Raw genomic sequence first — 25223 nt, forward strand, 5'->3', positions numbered from 1 at the left:
CGCGAGACCTATGATTCGACTTTGTTGCCTTGTGGACTGCAAACGTAGCGACTGGCAATATGTCAAGCTGCGACATCGTGTCCCTCTGCAAGGCAGCGTACGAGCGAACTGGCTATTAGAGCGAACTGGCGAATGTTATACTTAAGCTGTACCCTGCGCGTCTACAAAATTTGTCCGAACCGTTTCAGGGGCCCTTTAAGAACGACCGGCTGCAGTGCAAGTTTTGCCGGCCAGTTGCAAGAGTGGCGGTAACTTTCCTGGAGCGTCGCCGCACACCTCTAGCCACGGCGTGAATAAGTCGACTGTGTGTGAACAACAAACAATACGTGCGTCCTCGACTCTCCGTCGCTGGAGCCGAGTTTGACGAAGTCGCCATTGGACTGAACGGGCTCGGCGGACCAACTATTGTTAATGGGCCTGCGGGAACGTCTACTGAGACCCCTTCCCACGCGCCGACCAAGACGCCAGACAATGGGCAGCCGGCGGGCGCGCTGCAGCTCGGGGAATAAATGCCCTTACGTTGCCGGGTCGTCTCCCCTACGGTGCCTGGTCAACTCACCTACGGTGCTTGGACGGCCGTTTCCATCCTCTGGGTATCGGGGGAGGACCGATTGTTTATAAACCGCCGTTGTGCGGCTGCTCAGGACACTCTCTCAAGCACTCATGTTAGACTGATTTACTTTCTCAAGCAGTCACGTTAGACTGATATAAATACTGTAAATAAAATCATATTCCTCGTTCTCGATGAGAAGCAGTGCTTCCCTTCATCAACGTCCTCAGCGTGAATAAGTTGGACAACGGCATGGGCCAGCTACCTTCTAATTCATGCCCGGCTCCAATCTTGACAACGGATCACGAGCGATGGGATTGAACCCCCAATCATAACAATGCGAAGTTTTCTGTGCTGCCAGCTCCCTTACTGCGCCTTCAGTCAAGCCGTTTACAGCAGAGACAACATGCGACATCGTCGGTGAAGTTGCATGCGTCCCCTGAGACGGATGATGCAGTGATTACAAGTCACGGGTTCCTGACGTCAACGGATTGAGTTCCTATAAAGGCAGCACCAAACGATGGACTCGCCAGTGGCCACGGCGAAAGCGCAGGGCGCACATCGCTTACTATGCGTCTCGTTTTTCTTGTACAGGTTAGTTACAACAATACAATACGCAGTGATGATAGGTTTCTAGTTGTACTACCATGCCCACATGTGTGTATGAGTATTGCATATGAGGGTTTAAATTCTTGCAAGCTCTTAGTACATGGCGATATAGAAGGGAACCCGGGCCCAACCATCGAGTAAATGTTCCAGTCATTATAAAGTGGCCAACAGGCAATTACAGAAGACATTGCTTCTTTTAAAGAACGCCTTGAGTCGACGTAAAAAGCGATACATGGTTTTGAAAAGCGTTTAAACAACTTGGACGGCATTATGATTGCAATAAAAGCAAAAAACCACGAGAACGAAGAAGTAAATGCGACTGTGACCGCAGTACAGGAACTACTTAAAACGCAACAAGAAAAACTTACTTATTTGGAAAATCGCAGTCGCCGTTCGAATTTGGTAGTTTTTGACATTTCCGAGGATCCGAATGAAACAGAAGCGGTACTGCGGGATAAGGTTGTCCGGGATGTCTTTCAAGTTAAGTTAGGAATAAACTGTACATCTGTGGCGCTAATGCACAGACTTGGGCACGTACCCACACGAAGGCCAGTCATTGCGTTCTTAAAGGATTATTCTGAAAAACAATCTCTTGAAAAACGCACGCAAATTGAAGAGAACGGGCATATCGTTGCAAAATGATTAATTTGCAGACATGCTGCGCAAGTGTCATCTGCTTTGGAGCAGTGCGAAAGAGGCAGGAAAGTTAGGCTTATTCATGATAAGATTCGCGTTGATGACGACTCGTTCTTTTGGGATGACGTACAGCACACGCGGAAACTCATTGCAAAGAAAGAAGAGAGCGCAGAATTGTGACTAAACCACACCAACTAGCAGTCACAGTCGAAGCAGTTTCGGCTGCTTTCACTAAATGCCCAAAGTATAGTCAACAAAATGGAGAAACTGCAAGATATTTTACTAGTACACGATCCTCATGTGTGTTACATCTGAAACTTGGTTGCACGATGGGGTACATGATGAAATCGTTTCGCCAAACCACCAGCTGTTTAGAAAAGATACATCCTCCCGAGGCGGTGGCATCGCAGTTATTGCAAATAATGGTGTTGTTGTAAGGGAATTAGATCAGATAGATAATCATGAAAGTTAGTTTTTGAGTGTCTCTGTTTGCGGTGTGCCATTCATATTATATTCTGTGTATCGGACACCAAATGCTGATGATCACGTTATGCAGCAGTTATATGATCACCTTTTGAAATATAGAGGAAAAAGCTTAATTACTGGTAATTTTAATGTCCCACAAATAGAATGGCAAAATTGGAGTTATGGACACAGTTCTTCCTCTGACTTACTCATTCATATTGTCACAGTCGGTAATGTGGGAAAAGGAGGACGATGATGGTGGCCTTGGAGACGACGAAGAAGAGTGTAGCGTTATCGCTGCTCTACGCTTGCTGGCTCAGCCATTAAAAGCCATCTGTAAATAGACGCACGCTTCTTCTTTCCCGTATCATCTTTGGTGGACGTGCGGGGTAATCGCTTGCGCAAGACGGAGCTCCGCAGCGGACATAACCTGGCCGCCATGTCATGCGAAGGAGAGAGTTCAACCACGGCCCCGTCGTCACCATCGACGGTCATCCTGGCCCAGCCTCAAGACCCTGGCGTGTTTTCCGGGATCGACAACGTTGATGTCGATGACTGGTTGCAGAATTACGTAACGGGTCAGCGCACACAACAGGTGGGATAACACACTTATGCTGGCCAATATAATATTCTACCTCAAGAAAACGGCACGGGTCTGGTTCGAAACACGCGAAGAAGAGATTAAGAGTTGGGACCAGTGCAAGCAGAAGCTTAGAGATTTGTTCGGCAAGCCCATCGGCCACCAACGTGCTGCGAAGAAGGACCTTGGGACCCGTGTACAGACGTCCACTGAATCTTACGTGGCGTATATCCAAGACGTCCTCGCCCATTGCCGCAAAGTGCATAACAATATGACAGAGGCAGACAAGGTCAGCCACGTTTTAAAAGGCATCGCGGACGACGCGTTTAACTTGAGTGTTTACAGGAACGTAACAACGGTCAATGAAATCATTAAGGAATGTCGCCGCTTTGAAGATGCGAAGAGTCGCCGCATAGTTCAACAGTTTACGCGTCTACCTAATACCGGAGCTTCATCGACGTGCGAAGACGTTTGTCCACCGCGTTAGCCCACCTCCTGCGAGAACGTCGTACGTATCGTTCGGCGAGAAATCGAAGCAGCGTCTCCTGCCACGCCAGTGACGCAGTGGTTTGACGATTCCCGGCCGCTTGTGTCTCTCATTCAGTCGGTAATTCGCCAAGAATTTGCAATGTGGGCCTTCCGTCCATCTGCTCCGCCAGCCGTCCTGACTTTGCGTCTGCTACCACTGCCCCTGTTCACCGGAGCCAATACGGTCCATATCCAAGCTATCGCAACCCAGCCGAATGGCGCACACATGACGATAGACCCATCTGCTTTTACTGTGGACGTGTGGGCCACATCTCTCGCCACCGTCGAAGTTCCTGGCCATCCCACTCTCGACCAAGCTCTCCCGCCTACCAGCGCTCCCCACTGAATTCTCGCCCGCCATCACTCTCCACTGAGGTTGAAGACGCTCCTGACAACGCTCGAGCTACCGCGACCAGCCGCTCGCCATCACAACATAGTCGCCACTCCCGTTCGCCCCAGCTGCGTCGCTCTCTATCCCCAGCTTACCATCGCCGCTCTCCGACGGGAAACTAACTGGGGCAGCTCCTGGAGGTGACGCTGCTCTAGAACCCTGGCCTGAAATTCCTCTGCTGACCCTGCCTACTAATCAGAACCTTCTGGACGTGGACGTGGATGGTTTGCCCGTTACAGCAATCATCGGCACTGGAGCCCAAATTTCCATCCCGAGTGCGGAGCTTCCAACGAGCTTGAAGAAAGTACTGACTCCTGCTCCAACTCGACTGCTCCAGGTCGCCGACGGTGGAACTCCAGCTGTGCTTGGAATGTGTACTGCTCGTGTCAGTGTCGCCGGTCGCCACACGTCCGTTTTGTTTAGTGTGCTCCAACGTTGCCCTCACAATGTTATCCTCGGACTCGACTTTTTGGCCGTCCATTTCTGCTCTGATTGACTGTTCCGCCGGCGTTGTACAACTTGACTTACCACTACCTGTCCCCGTTGACCTTCCTGCTCAAGCTCCAACTCAGCTTTGTGCCACGGATTTTATACGCCTGCCATCTCTTGCAGCAACCTGCATCCCTGTCTTAGCCTGCCCATCTGTACCTGACGGAGACTATGCCCTTACTCCCGCGACTTCAGTCCTGCTTTCCCACAATGTCTCCTTCCCGCACACCATCGTTTCTGTTGCAAACAATCAGACATGTCTCCCCATCGCAAATTTCGGAAAGTGCCCACAAGTGCTTCCTCGAGGCATGTCTCTAGCCACGTTGTAACCGATACACGAGTGCCACATTTCCGCTCTATCTGTCGCACCGTCTTCGACCAATGCTCATTCTGCGCCTTCTGCATCAGCCCCGACCAACGACATTACAAAAATGATTGCACCGGACCTCTCAACTAAACAAGCCGCAGAGCTCCGTGGTCTCCTCGAGTCTTACTCCGACATTTTCGACCTGAACGATAGCCCTTTGTGCCAAACCACGGTCGTGAAGCATCGTATAAACACCGGCGATGCAGCACTTGTTCGCCGACGCCCATACCGGGTGTCGCCTTCTGAGCGACAAGTTATCCAGAGCTAGGTTGACAAGATGCTTGTCAAAGGGACTATTGAACACTCTTCCAGCCCGTGGGCGTCCCCTGTTGTTCTCGTCAAAAAGAAGGATAACAGCTGGCGAATCCTCGTTGACTATCGTCATCTAAACACGATCACCAAGAAAGATGTATATCTACTTACCCGCATTGACGATGCTCTGGATTGTCTCAACGGTGCCACTTATTTTTCATCTATAGACCTTCGCTCTGGATATTGGCAAATTGCCGTGGATGAAATGGATCGTGAAAAGACCGCATTCGTCACACCAGACGGCCTATATCAGTTCCGGGTAATGCCTTTTGGCTTGTGCAATGCCCGGCGACCTTTGAACGGACGATGGGCATGCTCTTACGCGGTTTGAAATGGTCCACCTGTTCGTGCTACTTGGATGACGTCACCGTATTGTTTTCAAATTTTGCGACGCATCTTGAAATACTTTAATCTGTTCTTTCTGTTTTTCGTACCGCTGGCTTACAGCACAACTCGTCCACGTGCCACTTCGGTCACCGCCCTATAACCATGCTCGGACACCTCGTCAATTCGTCAGGCATTCGCCCCGACCCCGCTAAAGTTCATGCTGTGCAGAATTTCCCCGTACCAACTTGTGCCAAAGATGTTCCCAGACTTATTGGCCTTTTTTGCTCGTACTTCCGCAGGTTTGTGGAAAATTTCGCCCATGTTGCCTGTCCCCTGACTGACCTCCTGAAGAAAGACGTTCCTTTCTGTTGGGGCTCTGAACAGGCGACTGCTTTCTCGCAGCTCATCACGCTGCTCATCACACCTCCTGTTCTCGCCCATTTTGACGCCCAGTGGCTACGGCATCAGCGCAGTTTTAGCTGAACGCCAATGTGGGCACGACCGCGTCATCGCCTACGCCAGCCGCCTCCTCTCTCTCGTAGAGTGCAATTACTCGATTACTGAGCGCGAGTGTCTCGCTCTCATTTGGGCAGTGGGCAAGTTCCGACCCTACATATATGGTTGGCCATTTACGGTTACAACCGACCACCACGCCCTTTGTTGGCTGTCCTCCCACAAAGATCCCACCGGACTCCTCGGTCGCTGGGCCCTACAGCTACAGGAATACACATACACTGTGATCTACAAGTCGGGTAGTCTACATCAGGACGCCGACTGCCTGTCTCGCCATCCCGTCGATGTACCGGACAGCTTAGTGGATGTCGCACCGATCTGCGTTCTTTCGCTCTCTGCCTTGCAAGACATTGGCGCTGAACATTGACGCGATGAGTCGTTACGCCCCATTATCGAACGCCTGCTCTCTGATCCGTCTGACCCATTCCTTCACATGTTCGTACTACAAAATGGCATCCTGTATCGCCGCAACATGCACCCCGACGGGCCCGAGCTCCTAACCGTCATTCCGCCGCATCTGCGACAGATTGTACTGCAGCAACTGCACAACGTTCCCACCGCTGGACACCTTGGCGTCACGCGTACCTATGACCGAATTCGGCGACGTTTTTTTCTGGCCCTGCCTCAACCGCTCCATCCGGCGCTATGTTGCCGCATGTGAGTCGTGTCAACGCCGGAAAAGCCCAGCTGTGCCTCCCGCCGGACTGCTGCAGCCTTTGGGTATACCGGCCGACCATTTTTTTCGCGTTGGCGTTGATCTTCTCGGACCATTCCCTATATAAAATGACGGAAATAAGTGGATTGCCGCCGCTATGGACTATACAACTCGCTATGCCATTACTAGAGCCCTACCGACCAGCTGTGCCACAGACGTCGCTGATTTCTTGCTTCACGACGTTATCTTGCACCACGGTGCACCTCGTCAACTTCTCACCGATCGAGGCAGATGCTTTCTTGCCAAAGTCATGGACGACCTACTTCGATCATGTGCTACTAAACGCAAACATACTACCGCTTACCATCCTCAAACTAACGGTCTTACCGAACGCCTGAACCGCATATTAACTGACATGTTAGCAATGTGTGTTTCCTCCAATCATCGCGACTGGGACATTGCTCTACCATTTGTCACGTTCGCCTACAATTCCTCGCGCCACCACAGAGCTGGATATTCACCCTTCTATCTCCACTTCGGCCGTGAGCCGAATTTGGCTTTCGAGACTCTCCTTTCGACCACACTCGACTCGCCGACAGAGTACACTCGGAATGTCATAGCCAAAGCGACCCAAGCACGCCAGATTGCCCGAATTCGTGTTTCCGCTTCACAGACACGCCAGAAGTGCCATTACGACCAGCGCCATCACGACGTGCACTACGAACCAGGTGCTCTTGTGCTACTTTGGTATCCAACTCGGCGTGTTGGTCTTTCGGAGAAATTCCTCTCGCGGTACTATGGCCCTTACCGCATCCTTCGCCAGGTGACCCCTGTCATATATGAAGTGTCTCTGCTGGATGCCACGGTGCCTTCACCTCTCTCTGACATCATCCACGTCAGCCGCCTCAAACCCTACCTTTCTCAGATCGATGAGCCGCACCAATAAGGTCCTTTTTCCGACGGGGTTGATGTCACAGTCAGTAATGTGGGAAAAGGAGGACGATGATGGTGGCCATGGAGACGACGAAGACGAGTGTAGCATTATCGCTGCTCTACGCTTGCTGGCTCAGCCATTAAAAGCCATCTGTAAATAGACGCATGCTTCTTCCTTCCCATAACAATATCATGCTTTCAGTCTTCAGCAGGTTGTCAGTGTATGTACTAGGGCAGGGAATATTATTGACCTCTTATTCCTCAGTGAAGTTTTTGGTGAAGGAACCGCCGAAATTGATACTGGCATTTCCGACCAAAAACTTATTTCTTTTTCGACATCGATGGCGTGAATAATGTCAGACTACCCCGAAAAAACATTCAGATTAGGGATTATGCTAGAGCAGACGAATCGATTATTGAGAACTTGAACCTGCACCTTAACAATTGTCCAGGATGATGTCGACTCCCAACAGGCATGCCGAAACTTTTCTAGCAGCAGAATTCATACCACTACGCTCAAGATCATCAATCAAATGCCGCCAACGAGATCAGTCATGATCATCTGTGCACCAGCTCATCACGGCATTCCTAGCAACGAGGTCGCCAACCACGCGGCTCGAGATTTGACCCACCGAGCCGACGCCGAGGAATCTGAAGCCGAGCGCATGCACCCTCTAGTCTCGTACCGAGACATCACATAACACTACAAGCTAACCCGCAGAACATATGCACCCCACACAAGTCACTACCTAGAGAGCAGGAGCGTTCCTCCGAGCTCTACAGGTCAATACATTGCCCCACACAACCAGAAATCACCTCATAGCCCCTACACAATTCTCTCCGCAATGCCGCTTCTGCGAAGAGCCCGGGTCCCTCAGGCACATAGTAGGGGGTTGCAGAGCGGCACCATTAAATCCTCCGAACCCTTACCCCACTAACGAGCTTTGGGAGAGAGCCTTGGCCAGCTCAGACCTCGAGGATCAGCAACGGCTGATTGCGGGGGCCCAGGACGCGGACCGAGCTCAAGGCATTGTGGAATGAGGACACCTCTCCAAAGCTGCATTCACCCAATAAAAATGTTTATTCTCTCTCTCTCTCTCTCTCGAGCTTTCATGGCAATGGCTCAGGGAGACTGTTTCTTATTGTATTGAAAGATTTATTCCACTGAAGGAGGTCGAGAAACCTCCATCAAAGCCTTGGATCAACAGAGATATCATCCAAACTAGGCGGAAGCTGAAAAGAATAAAACGAAAACATAAAAAACAAGGAGTTCGTACGTCATACAATTAGAAAATGAATTACTGGGAAAAGTTAAAGCTGCGCGAGATTCCCCAGTCACAGTCTTGCTGATCTCATTTCAAATGCACCACGAAAGTTTTGGCGCTATTTAAGTCGATCAAAAGAGGCAGAACATGAAATAAACATTAATGGTAAAATTATTGAAGATGCTCAAAAAATTGCTGAGCATTTTAATGATTACTTCGGTAGTGTATTGTCTGACCTAGATGATTTCGAACGGCCCAATACAATCCCCGATGATGCGTATGTTATTTATTTGCGGATGACTGTGTCATATTTTAAAAAAAAATAGCTTCACGAAACGATCACGCATGCTTGCAGAAGTCGGTTATTGCAATTTCCAATTGGTGTAAACTCTGGGGCATGGAATTAAATGTACGTGAAACAGTCTTGCTGCGGGTAACAAGAAAGAAGGAACCTAGTATATTTTATTATGTTCTAAACGACACAAAAATAACTGATGCTAAACAGTACAAATACTTAGGCGTCACATTCACTAACAGATTCTCCTGGTCACACCATATTTCCCTTAAAAGGAAATATGGTGTGACCAGGAGAATCTGTTAGTGAATGTGACGCCTATTTGTATTTGTATTTGTATTCAGCAGCTTTGCGCAAATTATGGTTCTTGAAAAGGAAACTTTAAAAAGCACTGGCAAACGCACGAATTTTAGCATATAACATTTCAGACAACGTTCCACCACCATAATGTTGACGCCAACTGGACACGTTTTAAAGAAAAGCTGAAGGAATTAACCGATAAATTTATACCTAAAGTATGTTTCAGAGCCAGTCGTCACAAACCATGGTTTACGAAAACATTAAAAAGGCTTGAAAATAAAAAGAAACGTCTATTCCGGGTTGCAAAGATTAGAGATCAACCAAAAGCATGGGAGAAATATTATGAAGCAGATAAAAACTACCTTTCTACTCTACATCAAGCAAAGCACTGTTTTTACCACTTAGAATTGCCCAAGCTACTAAAATCTAATCCTAAACAGTTTTGGAAAACACTGAAAGACGACGAACCGCGAGAAATAGTACTCACCAGTGACCTGAATGAAAGGATTACGGACGTGGATTGTGCGAACTTGTTCAACACCACGTTCAGTACTGTATTTTCTGATGAAGGGACCGCACCCCCATGTTTACATTTGCTTGACTTTCATTGTGACATGCCAGCGATAAATTTTTGTGAAAATGGAATTTCATCCATAATAGAGAATATTAAATTGTCATCTTCTGATGGAATGGACGAAATTAATACCAAAATCTTGAAAAACACCAAACACAACGTCTCACTTTATCTCACCCTAATTTTTTCACAGTCACTTTCTACAGGAACCATTCCAGACGATTGGAGGACAGGGAAGGTCGTTCCTGTTTTCAAGTCAGGTAGCAGAAATTCCCCACTAAATTACCGCCCTATCTCTCTAACAAGCGTCCCCTGTAAAATCATGGAGCATGTGATCTACTCCCACATAATAAATTTCCTTGACAGTAATCACTTTTTCCATTTTTCACAACATGGCTTCCGCAAGGGGTTGTCATGCGAAACACAGCTTGCAGTTTTTCTACACGACATCCACACTAACCTGGATAGTAACATACAGACTGACGCGATTTTTCTTGATTATGCTAAAGCGTTCGATAAAGTGCCTCACCAACGATTACTTGCGAAACTGTCCCCGCTAAATTTACATCCCACTATCTTAGCATGGATTGCAGAATTTCTTACTAATCGATCGCAGTACGTTGTTATAAATAACCACCTATCCACACCGGTTCCAGTAACGTCAGGCGTCCCCCAGGGATCGGTTCTTGGTCCCCTCCTATTCTTAATCTATATCAACGACTTACCTTTGCATGTATCCTGTAATATGCGCATGTTCGCGGATGACTGTGTTATCTACCGCACCGTACTTAACACTTCGGATCAGATAACCCTACAAAGTGACCTTACTAATATTTCAGAATGGTGTAATACTTGGTTAATGACACTAAACGTTAACAAATGCAAAAGCATGTCATTCACCCGCAGTCATAACCCTCGGACGTTTGCGTACACAATTAACAATTTCGCTCTTCAATCAACCGACACTCTTAAATACCTCGGTGTCACTGTATCAAACGACCTCAACTGGCGTACGCATGTGCATACCATCATTTCAGCTTCTAACAAAACTTTAGGTTTCCTAAAACGTCATTTGTAGAAAGCCCCAAATCACGTAAAATTACTTGCCTACACATCACTCGTACGACCGAAACTAGAATACGCCTCAGCAGTCTGGAATCCGCACCAAGCATATCTCATCGACGCTCTTGAAGCGGTACAAAACCGCGCTGCTCGATTCATCCATTCGTCGTACTCATAGGACGTAAGCGTTACGTCACTGAAATCACTATCTGTGCTTCCGGACCTCGTTTTACGTCGGCGCATCGCTTCCCTCTGTCTTTACCACAAATTCTTTTACAGTCCTATCCTTCATCAAGCACCATATATCACGCCCGCAGCGCGCATATCATACCGGACGAGCCACTCGCTGCAAGTTTCACGACCACGCTCACGAACATCAACATTTTTAGCCTCGTTTTTTCTTCGCATGGCGGCAGACTGGAACGGCCTCCCCACCGCCATTGTCGACATAATCTGCCCATCCATATTTTTACAACATGTTACTGACCATCTCCAACCACATTGTACATGATTTTTCCTTATATGTGTTGTTTGTATTTACATACGTGTATGTTGATCTACGTATATAGACGACTGCACGCCAAGTTTCATCCTAGACGCCAGCGCTCGTTTCTCCCCTGGCGGAGCGATTTCATCTCCAATGGGTGTAGGTTTCCGCCACCGCTTCCCTTCGCGGTCGCGCCCGCGTTCAGTTCGCGCTGCGCGCGAAATGTCTCTTGTTTGCGACGGCGCCTCTTCGGATGACCGGAAATTATTATTGTGTTGTTAACTGTCACGACAGCAATGTAAACATGAAAAGGTTGATGCCACCAGTGAAATTCTGCCGATTCACAAGAAAATGGTACGAAAGAAGCAGACGACAGACATGGATTACTGCGGTGCGCCGAGTGAAGTACATCTGGCAAACGAAGCGAGCTCGTTCATTGATCACTCCTGAGTGTATGACGGTTTCTATATGTAACCCACGTGAAATTATTAATTACTCGGTACATAATCCTTTTATTCATATAAAAACTTGAAGTTAAACGAGCGCTTGTCTTGTCTTCTCTCTCGTGTTTCGTTTGTGTGTGCGCTGTCTAAGAATGGAAATGATGTCTGTTGTATGCGTAGCAGTGGCCGAAGTTCACGCGTGCCGAGAAATTGAATATGTGCATGATGCATTGAACATGACCGGAGTTCATTCCCGCTTCACCACTGCACCGATCGATCGGGTTACTGGACGATACACACCCGCGTCTTGGTCGCGCCGGCATTGCTGAAGCAGGAATGATTAATAATACTTTCAACTTCCGTCTCTTGAGTACTGTTAAAAAATGACCAAGCTGTCTACATTGCTGCCTGTATTCCATATTGTAGGGGACGTACTAGTTAAAGTTGTGTGCGCATGTCGTACTTGTGCTATGCAGCGATATATCTTGTTTATTTCCGCACAGTGTCGATAGAAGTCCGTTGTCGCCATCAGAGACAACACGGATTTGTAGCAAACATAATGTGAGAAACTGCAAAAATGACTTTAGCTCGTTGGTGCCGTATGTATGTGCCGCATCGTATGTGCTGACGATTTTTCCGGCGGCACATACGATGTCGTTTCCAATTACCTGCTCAGCGTCCCTTACATCGTTAAGCAGACGCTGCCCTTTCGCCGCATTGCAGCCATAAAAATAATCGTCAAGCGTACCGATCTTCTTAAAGGCAAATGTAGCGTGTGCAGTTTGTTTCACACTAGGGGGAAAACTCGGAACGTATTGCGTCGCGATGCGGCAAGCAATGGAGTCGTGCGGCGGCAGCAGCTCGAGCAGGCGCACACGCTTGAGGGGCAGTGTCGTGATCTGCGTCGTCTGCTACGGCGGCGCGCGCTGGCCGCATTTTCAGGAAGCGTGGTACTGTCAGGGGCAGTGCACCGATTTCATCGGTACTGCAGGAACTGAGCTGATAGTCTTTACTAAACGTTGTGCGTCGCCCCACTCTGATCCTTCATTGGCGATAATGGAGTTCCACAAACTTCTTTTGACAACGTGGTTCATTTGTTCTTTCGAAAGTCCGGAGTACTGAGCGTGTGCACGTATATTTCTTCACTGTGTGTGCTACCGTAATGAGCAGCGACAAAACGCACCAAGATGTGCGCCCAACGTGCTCAGTGTTTGTTTGACTCGAAAGGAAAACAAAGCACTCAACAATGGGAGTCGAACACGGTGAAACAAACGGACACGATTAAATGAACGTTTTAGGTTCAGACAATGAGCTGGAAGTGATTTTTCTCGACAATCATTCGCTACACCAGACAGACCCTGCCCGCCGGTGGGGAATTGGACACGTCACGCTCGGAACTTCAGTTAGTCTCTCGTCATGTCCCCAGCGGCAGCGATGACAGCGCTCATCCTGGAAAGCAGTGAAGTGTAGAATGACTTGATCAGGGATGTGTTCATTCGCTGCACGTCTCAGTCGCTGACGACGATGGATCGAAGCCTATCCTCGGGCGACTGATAGAGGGGATGTTGCGCCAGCGATACTTTCAACGAGCCCCAGACATTTTTAAATGATGTTGGCGCCCGGGGATTGAGGCGGTCGCTCCAAGAGAGTGACTGCGCGCTCTTCTAGAAGTTCTTGCACAGCACGAGCAGTGTGGATCGGCATCCTATCGCGTTAGAATATATATAGTTGCCTTCCAGAAACGGGCCGTCAAGAATGTATGGAATCAGTACGTCGTCTATGACTGCCATGCAGCGATGAACTTACATTCGAGGCGTATCAGTGGGCGTCGCGCAACGCTTAGCAAAGAATACCGGCTCATTTCACGCAGTAACGATGTGATCGGCGCCCTGCACCTGACAGTAGAACGTTTCTCGACAATGCGGCCAGCGCGCGCCGCCGTAGCGGACGACGCCGTTCAAGATCCCGCCCCTCGAGCAACTGCGCGAGCTGCTGCGCTTCGAGTTTTCCCCTAAATGTGAGAGAGACTGTACACCGCCCTTCGAAGGAAATGTCCACGCACACACACCGCGCGCGGTGCGAAACGTGCCCAAACACGCGCAGTGCAGGAGGCAATCAAGGCGGCGCGAACGAGAGATGGGAGAGGAGTACCACCGCTAATAGAATTTTTCTTCGCATGCGGCGCTGTCAACGCCGGCGCAGCAGCGCCGCTCTCGGTGCCGTTCTTGTCTATAGGCTTTGATATATGTAAATACATGTGTGAATATACTTGAATGTGTCTACTATGTATGTGTATATATATGCGTGCTTGAACGTTGCTTGAACTAGTCTTAAATCAAATCTTGTACCCACTCCTTATGTAATACCCCTGAAATTGGGGGTCTTTAAGGAAAATAAACTGAACTGAACTAACACATTCGTGCGATCGAAACTTTAGTACGCAGCGGTTGTATGGGATCCTCATACCAAAAAGGCCATCATGAATTTGGAACGTGTACAAAGGAAGGCCGTTAGATTTATCTTCGGAAAATATAAAAGAGAAGATTCCACGTAATTACTAATGCTTAGGAATAAAATCACTTCACCAGAACACAGGCATAAAGTTAGTCGTCTCCAGCTTTTACATAATATCATAAATGGAAAAATCGGGCTTCAAATGCCTCATTATGTAATGCCTCTTAATGCACAAAAAACAAGACGTAGACACAACTTTTCTCTTACGCCATTATTTGCTAAAACAAAATCTCACATGAATAGTTTTTATCCGCGTATTATAAACGAATAGAATTCTCTCCCTATTGATATACTTCAATCGGGGAATTTCCCAAATGCGTTGGAAAACTATTTTTCACATAAAATAACACAACCATAAACAGTATTTTTCACAATTTTTGTAGTTTTCTTATGTGAAATTTCCTGTATTTAGTTTTGTTTAGTGCCCGATTGTTGTTTGGCACAGTGTTTTTATCCACATATAAATTCAAATTTGCTAATCTTTTTGTTGTAGTTACTGTGCTAAAGGAAGCATTGTGATTTTTGTAACGTGGCTATGGGCTGCATCATTTTCATGCACTGTTTATATGCACATTTCTTTGTTATCTTTGTTGCATTGTTATTACCTTGTCAACTGTATTACCCCTCCTGCATGGGCCAGTATGTTGGCCTGCAGTATGAATGAATAAAAAAATTGAAAAAATAAAGTATGTTCACTTGCCAAACCTTGGCTCCCGCTTTTACGTTGTTCTCGTGTTGCTCATATGTACACACATGTGACACAGAAGTTGACATTGGTGCACAAGGTCGTGAGGCTTACGAAGTTGATCACATTCTATGAACCGCTATGAAAAATGGGGCACAAGCTTGGAAGTTGTAAAATTATGCAGATCACACGCACTGTGGGAATCCATGCATGCGAAGTTCTCTGTGCTGTTTGCTTTGATTGACAATAATTAGCAGTGATGTTGATGGCATATGTTTAACTTCAGCAATTAGTGCAGAACAAGAGTGGTGAGCAGATGGTAAATTTTAACTTGCGTGCACCACTGCTGTTTGTCTGCGTAGTAGAGCAAACGCACAATGATACATGTTTGATTAAGGGATTGTTGTGTACCATTGCTCGTAACTTCCGAGAAGGTGAGCATTCTCATTGTCTCACATGGCACAATGCATCCTGGCAGAACTGCTCAACCTTAATTGAATTTCTAGGCTGTACATGCGAAAAACCACAATCGGATTATAAGGTATGCCTTCGTGGCGGACTTCACATTACATTTCAGCCCATGGGATTCTTTACCAGGCATTTAAACCTAAGTACACAAGCCCTTTTCAGTGTTGCCCCTGTCAAACTGCGGCTGCAGTGGTCATGACCAAACCCGCGACCTTGAGCAATGTCATAGCCACAAAGCTACCATGCTCACTTCTGTAGTATCACCTAGAAGCTACGGTGCTTTGATGCGGCTTTGCGTCTGTCTGCAGAGCCTGCATCAGTTGTATGCTTGACAAATTTTCATGGGGTTTATTTTTAAGAAATAGCGGGAAAGTTCCGCACTGTACATTGAACTTAAATTTATTCAGTTTGTCTGCAACTGCTGTCAAGTATATATTATTGTTTCCTTCCCTTCTTATGCTGTCTTTTCCCTCTCTCGCCATTTTCCTGTGTATTCGAGCTGCGAGCAAACAGTGGCAAGGATGTTATTCATTCTGTTGGTGACTGCACCAGTTCACATTTTCTGCCTCCTTTCCCTACCTCCTCTCTACCATTTTATCTACCTCCCACTCTGTAATACTGCATTTGAGTACAAAGGTTAGCGCTGCACTTTCTGCAGTGCTTTTGCAGGGGGTCATGTATAATTACAGCAGCCCAGTTGGTATTGTAGCAATGGGATCAAAAGTTCCAAACAAGTTTCTTGCGTCGCCTTTCCTCTCTGCCGCACTCTTGCAATGTGTACACATGCTCTGAACTACCTCCCAACGTGGTGTGCAAGACAACAACAGTAGCAGCAGCAGTAGAAAAGTCGAAGGAAAGGGGAAATACAGCTTTGCCTTAATATCGGCAGTACCCATCTCACGATGACTGTTGATGTAATGCACTTAGCATTGGATCAATATAGCGACACATCATATTGCCACTGTCAAAACGACTTACATATAAGGCATGTACTGCAGCAGGATTCTTTTGCGCCTCCTAAGGACACTCAGCACCACCTAACACCACCACTCAAAAGCCTACATGTGGCCTTCGAAAATGACAGTGCGCCAATGCATGCAAATGCTGAGAAATGCGTTACGTGGCAGCCAGGCTCCTCCCTCTGCTTATTTCTGGGTATGGTGCGCCATTAGTAGCACTGCTGAGAAGTGTGCGCACGGCATCCGAGATGAGAATCATGGTGTGCCGTGCCTGAGAATGCCGAGGATTGCTCCCTAGCTTACTGCACACTCAGTGGCTCATACCCAGTGACCCAAGTTGGCGAGAGGTTCATTGAAGAGCAGAACATACCCACTGCATTCATGGAAAAGTGTCACATACCCATTGCATTTGTGGCACAACCTGTTAATGCATCTGGTTTCTGTACTTGAAGAACACTTTTGATGTGGGTTCTATTCCACTCAATATCAAAAAAAATTAAGGGGTCTTTCTCATGATTGCTGATTGGAGTACTGCCAGTTGCACATACCTAGTTAACACAAGTTGACATAAAAGATGCCATTTGAAGAGCAGCACACATCTACAGGCACGTACCCAGCGACCCACGTCGGCATCAAAGAGGCTCATTGAATACTAGCACAGACAAAGTGACACATACCTAGTGGACTAGATCGGTGTCAAAGAGTTCAAAGAATTTCATGTAACAGCGGTACCTACCCAGTCGTGCATCTACGGATACAGATGTGGGCGTCAGAGAGCTTTGTTGAAAAGCAGCACATATGTACACAGTGCCCCACAGTGTTCCCTCAGCACAGCAGCCTGATGCGCTACTCATTCAACCCTGGACAACCCCGTGAGATAGGTACGTGCGAGAACAGTTGAATACAAACGCAATTATTCCCCGGAAAATGCATGAGGTGCCTTAAGAATGCTAACGCAGTAAAAAGAAGCGGAAAAGAACGTGTGACAGGGAATCCAACCCAGGACCGCAATACGCCAATTGCTGATGCTACCGCTACACCATCGTTAAGCTTGAATTGTTTCGCAAGTTGCCATATTAACTATTATCTCAGAACTATTTGAGCCTTTCCCGCATTATTTTTTTCTACTTCGGCATGTCAAAGGCTGATCTTTATGCACAATACATACGTTCTGTGCTAGCCTTTTATCCTAACTGTATTCTATGCCCTAAGCCACTTTTATATGCATCTCTCATTAAAATAATGAGCCCTCTGCCATGCTAGCACTGATTGCAGCTGAAATGCGGTACGGCTCATAGATTCTCCCGCTTGTTTACAATGGATTCCACCTAAAACATCACATTTGATGGCAGCATGCAATGCGTGAACCATAAGCAGCTCTGTAGGTATTCTAACCACTGTACTCGAAAGGCAGCACACAGCTATGCGGAATGCAGTTTCATAAAAGCTTTCTCCTTATGGATCCACCGTAACCTTAAGGCGACAAACTGGATTCTTCGTTCGGACGTCTGACATCATTTTAGACAATCAGTTTCTTATATAAGGCCGATTGTTTATTGAAGCAGTCTGCAAATTAAGAGTGGCTATCAGGTCAACGGTAACATGCACCCATGTGTCGCGAATTTCGTCGCATGTCACTGATATCGTTGGCATGCAGATCTTAGGAGAAATGGAGTCGGGAGACGCTGGGCAACACAGCAAACAGATTTTAATTAACGCAAACTCAGAATGGAAAAACTAAAAGCTCAACTGCCTAAAAATAAAACTCCACTAAGGATTAGGAACACTGGCTTATCCTTACCCTCGTCTACGTTCGTTCTTAGCGGTTCCTAGGTTAAAGTCAGGCAACCCTAGCCTAGCTTGCGGCGTCGTCAGAAAGGAGTGTTCTTACAAACTTCTGTCGTCTCACGGATTTCCGAGTCCGATGCCTGTCGGATCTCCCTCATCGCCGATGCCGTAGAAGTTGCCGCCTCGATGTCGGCCAGTCAACCTGTCTGCCTTTGCTGCCGGTGTTCCGAACTCCGTCGGTGACGCGGCACTCCGGCCTCATTGGCTAGGCCTGATGCCGCGTTCCACCGCTACTTCTTCGAGCACCGGCGAGACGCCCCGGGGACTATCGTACGTGCTGGTCTGCCTCTAAAGGGGATCCTTCCTGGAGTGCCCGGCTCTGCCGTAAGAGGCTGCACCAGGTCCAAGGAGTCTCGCTCGACGGCCCCACCCTGGATCGTCAGCGTCACGGACTTGACTGAACCTCCATCGCTCCCGTTGCCAGTGCGATGCTGACTCTCGAACTTTATTCGCCCACAGCCACGTCGATAATGCCAGTTCAGCGCCGCTTCTCTCCCGATCACAGCTCGGGCCACGCGCCTCGAGGGCTCGCACCGTTCGGACCTATCCGCGCACATCGTCCTTTCTTTTGCGCCGCCTGCCTCTTACAAACTGGATTCTTCGCTTGGACGTCCGACGTCCTTTTAGACACACAGTTTCTTATATAAGGCCGATTGTTTAACTGAAGCAGTCTGCAAATAAAGGACGGCTATCAGGTCAACGGTAGCATGCACCCATTACACGTTCTGTAACTACTGAAAAGCATGATTGCTTTCAACTCTAAATCTGCAAGGGCAACATTTCCCATAAAGCTATGAAACACCTACCTCGTCCAGCACCAAACTCGACAAAGCACGAGTTGCTGGTGAGCAAACCCTGCCTTTCAGCGAGGCTCAACAGGGCTGCCTTCTGGCGCAGGTGCTTCTCGGCAACAACGCAGCCGGCCAGCTTCTCCAGTTCTCCATCAAACGCCCAGTGCAGGCCCACATGCTTTTCCGGAAGGTTCACATCACCTGAAGCAATAAAATGACAGGCATTGACCAAAAGAAATGCTAAAAATGAATCATACTTTAAGACGTTTTGGCTTCGATACGAAAGCCTTGTTTACAAAGGGGTGAAGGAAAGTTCATGGAAGCTTATGTATTCTTCAGCGCGCGACGTAAGCACGGCGTGTACGAGGGGGGGGGGGGAGGGAGGGCTCCCTCATTTCGATTGAGCCTGCGACGTGTTTTCTATGTTTCCAATGACTCAAGATACCACCGCTATTTAAAGTTTCTTTGTTGGCGAAAAATTCCAGAGTTTTCCCAGTCAATCCTGCGGCCTGTTGCATCCGTGTGCTCAGCAAGAGCATTCGAAACTGTTCGTTTCTTTTCGACATCGTTCTGATGCTGCCTCAGTCTCTGTCTAAAGTTGTCCGATTCACCAATGTATACGTAGTTGCAATCTGTGCAGGGTATCTTGCAGACTACGCCAGGAAACGACTCTCTCGGAAGTCTGCCTTTAACGCCCACGAGTGTGCCTCAGCTTACATAGAGGCACGTGTGCCACCTCAGCGTCATAGCTGCGCAGAACACGAGACAAGGTTTAGCTTATCCCAAGAATGTAGGGTATGGCAGCACGCTTTCTTGGTGGGGAATTATCCGGTTGAACGGAATTCGATAGGTGGCATTCCACAGCACTCAAAAACGACGTAGGATAGCCATTTGCCGAGAAATCGCGTCGCACGCGGTCAAAGTCGGTGAAACGACCTTCTGCTTTGGTGCAAATGCGGTTGGCACGGTTGAACAGGGAGGCAGCAACCGACCTTTTGTGAGCGTCAGGATGAACGGACTTTAAGTTTAGGTAGCGGCCAGTGTGAGTGTCCTTTCGGTATCGTCTGTGCCAGATATAGCAGTTGTTATAGTAGTTATAGTTGTTATAGCATTGTTTAAAAAATGCAAGGGGCACTTATAGTTACCGAATACAAAAGCACTGCGACCATCTTGTGATGCTTAGACATTTTGCGAGAACGCAAGTGGATTGAACTCCCAGCAAAGGTTGTCAGTTTGACTGCTTTAAGTGTCTTAACTGTGTCTTAATTAACTTCACCCCAATTACCACAAATGTCGTGGGTTCGACTCCGACCAAAGGTTCTAGGTTTGAGTGCCTTAATTAATTACCTGTGCCTTAATTTACACTAAAGGTCATGGGTTCAACTCCCACAAAAGGTCAAGAGTTCAAGTGCCTTAACTTTGTCTTAATTACCACCAAGGGCCATGTGTTCGACTCCCACTATGACTAAAGGTCGAGCGTTCATAGCCTTCATTAACACCAAAGGTCGTGGGTCTGTCTCCCACCATAGGTCGAGGGCTCGTAGCCTTTTTGTACCATTGTGTGGTCACACCAATGCTGACAACTAGATTGGATTTTTTGCCTCATGAGCCATATAATGCTTTCACATCAATAAATGGACTTCTCTTGAAGAACCTGCACAAATTACTGTTTGACATGAGGTATGTTCAAATCCTCTAAGCACTTTCTCTCTCTCGTGGCCTTTGCACAGGCTGGCATACTATCTCCTACTAGCTCCACACTTGAAGCAAGGGGATTAACTGTGGGGCCCAATTTCATTGGCTTCTTATGATATAGCTCCACACTTGTTTCACAGGCATGGCATGAAGCTGAAGTGTAAGAAATAAAGCATGAGTACAAACAATGTAGCGTAAGTACGCTACATTCCAAGATCATGTTACAAACAACAGCCAGTGCCTACGAAATTGAGTAAACGAAAGTATGAACCGGAACTAATGCTCGTTAATGTCAGTATGCACGAAAGCTAGTACAGGCGATATTGAGTAAACGAGAGCCCGAACAGGAGTGAGGGCTGGTTAACGTCAGTATGAATGAAAGCCAGTACATGTATTCGTGAGATTGAGTGATAGGGTAATAGCTGGGCGAGTGCACCTAGATATAAATACAAGGGTCATTTTGCGTGTTGCCACACTGAAATGCGGATGCCTTGCCTGGGATTCGACCCCATGACCTCGTGCATAGCAGCCCAACACCATAACCATAACCTTATGTATGTAGAGAAGTACCGCCAAATTCTACCTACTAGCCGGTTCATTACAAATTGATGGTTCTTTGTCCTTTTTCCGAAGCTTAACGAGCAGCGATTAAGAAACTGAAAGCAAAAGAAACCTCTGAAAACATGCCTTTTCCGGATGATTCACTTGGAGTTGAAAGCTAAAAAGCTGCTTGTCGTGACATGATTTTAAAAGCGCTCATCTGAAGCACGATGAAGTTATACCCTGTTTTGTTAGCTTTGAATGAGGTGAATCGACAGGCTGCAATGCTCTTTTGGACCAACCCTCGAAGGCCCAGCAAGCATGGTCAGCGGATACAAAAATGTAACTTTTAATCTAAAAATTGGATTGACCCATTATGCAGAAGCTCGTGAGCGAAGTTCAATTGGCCTGAGCAACTAGACAAGACTGACAAAATCTCGAGAGCCAATACCGCAGTCGTCGTCTGGTGAAAGATTTATTATGATTAAAAAATAGTCTACATATCTAAACATCCTCAAAATGGAAGGATGACTCAGCTTAAGGCCCAACCACACGTAGCACGGGATACGCGTTTCGCTACGCTTACACGTAAGCGTACGCGCCTCCGAGTGCGTACGCGGGTGATGAAGGGAAGGGTGGTCAGCCACACGATACACGCACACATGCGTGCTTCGCTGCGTGTAGCACAGGGCTGACAGACCAGCGGAGCAACGATGGCGGAACCGTTCGTGTTTGGGTTTGAGAAAACTTTATTCTTAATTTCATTGTGGCTAGCGTTTTGTATATAATTTATCAATGTTAAAGCTAGTACACCGTTTTAAGTTGAGAAATGCATGCCGTTTATATCTACACATCCTTATGGCAAGCAAAGCTACATCAATGATCGACATCACGCGCAAGAGCGTCTGCTTGCCCACGACAGCAGTTCACATATGCGCGCGACCACACACAACGTTGCTGTCGAGCTTTTGCTTATGCGCTTGCTTCGTCGGCATCAGCGTTCTCATCCCGCAATGTACCACATGAGAAAGAAGCTTTTGCCGCTGCTGATCTTACAAATGCGGCGGGAGCGCAGGACGCGTCTGCAGCGACCTTGGTGGATCCGGCCCGTCTTTCAACAGCATAAGAAAGGATTTCACGGCTGTGAGTAACTTCTTTCATTTCGATGATCTAGAGTGGTAGGACTAGGAGCTAGTGCTTGGGAATGTGGTTTTATCTTCGTCAGGACAGCAATTACTTTTCAGCATTTTTAAGTGCGCGCATATAGGAGACATAAGTGAAAGGGTTACAGTAGCAATGCGGGGATCGTAGTCGCAGCGCGCTAACGCCACAATTCGCGGAACAGCAGCGCGTCGTCGGTGGGAACGACAAGATCAATGTGTACTTAAGAACGCGCGAAAGGATAGGCGAAGATCTGGCAGCCACCGGAGCCACACAGATCGTATATTGGGTACGCGGTGGTAATACTTCACGCTGTTGCAACAGCCATCTGTCTAATCCATGTATGCAGTACAACATACCGTCACTAATTCTTCAGCTTCAGAGGGGAAGAAGCACTTGTTTCTATTCAATCCACAAGGTGTTTTACAATTGCTGCTTGAAGTAGACGCGAAGAAGGGAAGCGGACCGGATGGTCTACCAACTGAATTTTTGAAACGATATGCCGAATGGGATTCCTTTTACTTGGAGATAATATTTGCGAAGTCAATTGAATCTCATTCACTTCCACAAGACTGGCGCAATGCAATAGTAATCTGTGATTTTTTAGAAAATGGCAACCGCACGCAAGTAAACAATTACCGACCCATATCCTTGACGTCAGTTTGCTGCAAGGCCCTAGAACACGTTATTGCAAAACATATTATTAGTTTTCTTGACACTAACGAGTTACTTTGCACAATCTAGCACGGATTTACGAGCGGTCTTTCTATGGTGACACAGTTAACAGAAACACTCCATGATTTCTACTTCAACATGGATGCACACCTACAAACAGACGTAATAAGTGTTGATTTTAGGAAAGCTTTCGATAAGGTTTCTCACCGTAAATTGCTTTTTAAGCTCGGTAAAGAAGTAGTACAATGGATAGAGGCCTATTTATCAATGCGTCAACAGTCTGTAAGGATTGAGGATTGCATTTGAAATCCATTGCGTGTGTACTCTGGGATTTCCCAAGGTTCTGTTTTGGGACCAATACTGTTCTTGTTGTTTGTTAATGATATGGGTGCACTAGTTAAACCGCCTGCTAAAATGAAACTTTTTGCCGATGATCCAATAGGTTGCTAGGGTGACCAAATTAATCTGAACAGAAGTTTACAGGCCTTAGATGAGTGGTGTTTAAAATGGGACATGGAAATAAACTATAGCAAAACAACGTTTACGCATATTCGCACAAGTAGGAGCGAACTTTCCTTCATATACCACATCGGAAACCATCCTCTGAATAATGCAGCTTCTTTCAAATACTTAGGAGTCAGTATTATGCACACATTGCAATGGCATTCACACATTGATAATATATGTTCCAAGGCAAACCAAAAACTATACTTTTTAAAGAAAAAACTGGAATGCGCTACACGGCACGTGAAATTAACAGCCTACAAACTTTTGTAGGACCAGCCTTGGAGTACGCTCGTGTTGTGTGGTCCCCTCATCAGAAAGTCCTGAAAGCAAAAATAGAAAGAATACAAAGATTGGCAGTCCGTTTCATATGTGGAAAATACCGACGCATGGAGTCTGTTAGAGCCTTAAATCTTGTGAACTAGAGCCTCTGGAGGAACGCAGACGTAAGCATAGGCTAAACTTTCTTTTTAAAATCATGAGTGGGCGAACAAAAATAAACAAGGATCCATATCTACAACCTCCAGGAAGGGGATGCGATCGTCTCAACAATAGCAGAGCTATTCAACCTTATCTAACACGCACTGATGCTTTTTGTTTCTCCTTTTTCCCTGACACGATTGAAATGTGGAACAAATTGCCTTATGCAGTTGTGAGCAACGAGGGCTCTGCCGAATTTGAAAATTCGTTACATATTTTCTTTTGCGAGGATGTATGCTGAATTTTTATTACGAGCATTTTTGCTGACTTTTCTTCGTATAACTACTGTTCTTGCTCCTTTTTTTGCTCGTTGTTGCTGTTAACTACAAAAGCACCAGTGAATTTGTATGTTGGATAGAAAGAAAATTATGTACCATGTATTATTGACACATCACCCTCTCTGTAATGACCCCAAGAACGGGGTTGACAGTATCAAATAAATAAATAAAATAAAACAATCTATTAATAAAAGAAGTATTTTCCAGACTTTCATAAAACTATAACCAGTGCTGGAACACTAATTTGGAGCTCCCTTCATTATTCACAGTAGACGATACTGTTTATACAGAGCTTGTGTAGCACCCTCTTTTCTTGCACAAAATTTGTAAGAATTAAGCTCTGTAATAAATTTTCTGCTATCTGATATTTAATTTGATATCCAGCTTACTTTTTTCATTTGACTTGATATTCGATTCTAAATCTACTATTCGGTATTAGCACACGCCTGCAATAAGGATATGAACTGCTAGTTATATTGGTGTCATTAGTATAGCACATGAATTCAAGAACATGTTTCATACATGCTGGTTGTCATATATGAAGCTTGTGGATGAGACACCAGTTCCTATATTTTCTGTCTCTCAGAAGTGTGACTGTAGAAGATGAAGTGTAATGTAATTAAATTGTGACCCGGAAGGTTAAATGCTCTGCGAAAGCTTTCAGAAGTTTCTTGGCAGTGGCCGCACAATTTTTCTCTAATCAAACGTTGACTGGTTCTCCTGTTTTCCCGACACACTGTTTGTATTCAAGCATATAAACAAAGCAGGGGCTAAAGTTAATCATGCCTAGTAGCTATGCGTGTGTATCAGTGAAAAGTGTACAGCTCCCGATACCTGCGCGGGT

The 25223-nt window shown here is 46.7% G+C and overlaps 1 protein-coding gene across 4 annotated transcripts in view; it reads right to left on the reverse strand.

The window, feature by feature from the left end:
• LOC135895964 (tRNA:m(4)X modification enzyme TRM13 homolog) overlaps window positions 1–25223 on the reverse strand; it is a 409379-nt gene that overhangs the window by 204041 nt on the left and 180115 nt on the right. For all 4 annotated transcript variants that reach the window (XM_065424240.1, XM_065424239.1, XM_065424238.1 and 1 more), the window contains one exon: window positions 19062–19247. In XM_065424240.1, coding sequence (XP_065280312.1) covers window positions 19062–19247 — 186 coding nt within the window. The remainder of the gene's footprint in view (window positions 1–19061; window positions 19248–25223) is intronic.

The sequence above is a fragment of the Dermacentor albipictus genome, chromosome 7 (assembly GCF_038994185.2).
Source record: "Dermacentor albipictus isolate Rhodes 1998 colony chromosome 7, USDA_Dalb.pri_finalv2, whole genome shotgun sequence".
Classification (NCBI taxonomy): Eukaryota; Metazoa; Arthropoda; class Arachnida; order Ixodida; family Ixodidae; genus Dermacentor; species Dermacentor albipictus.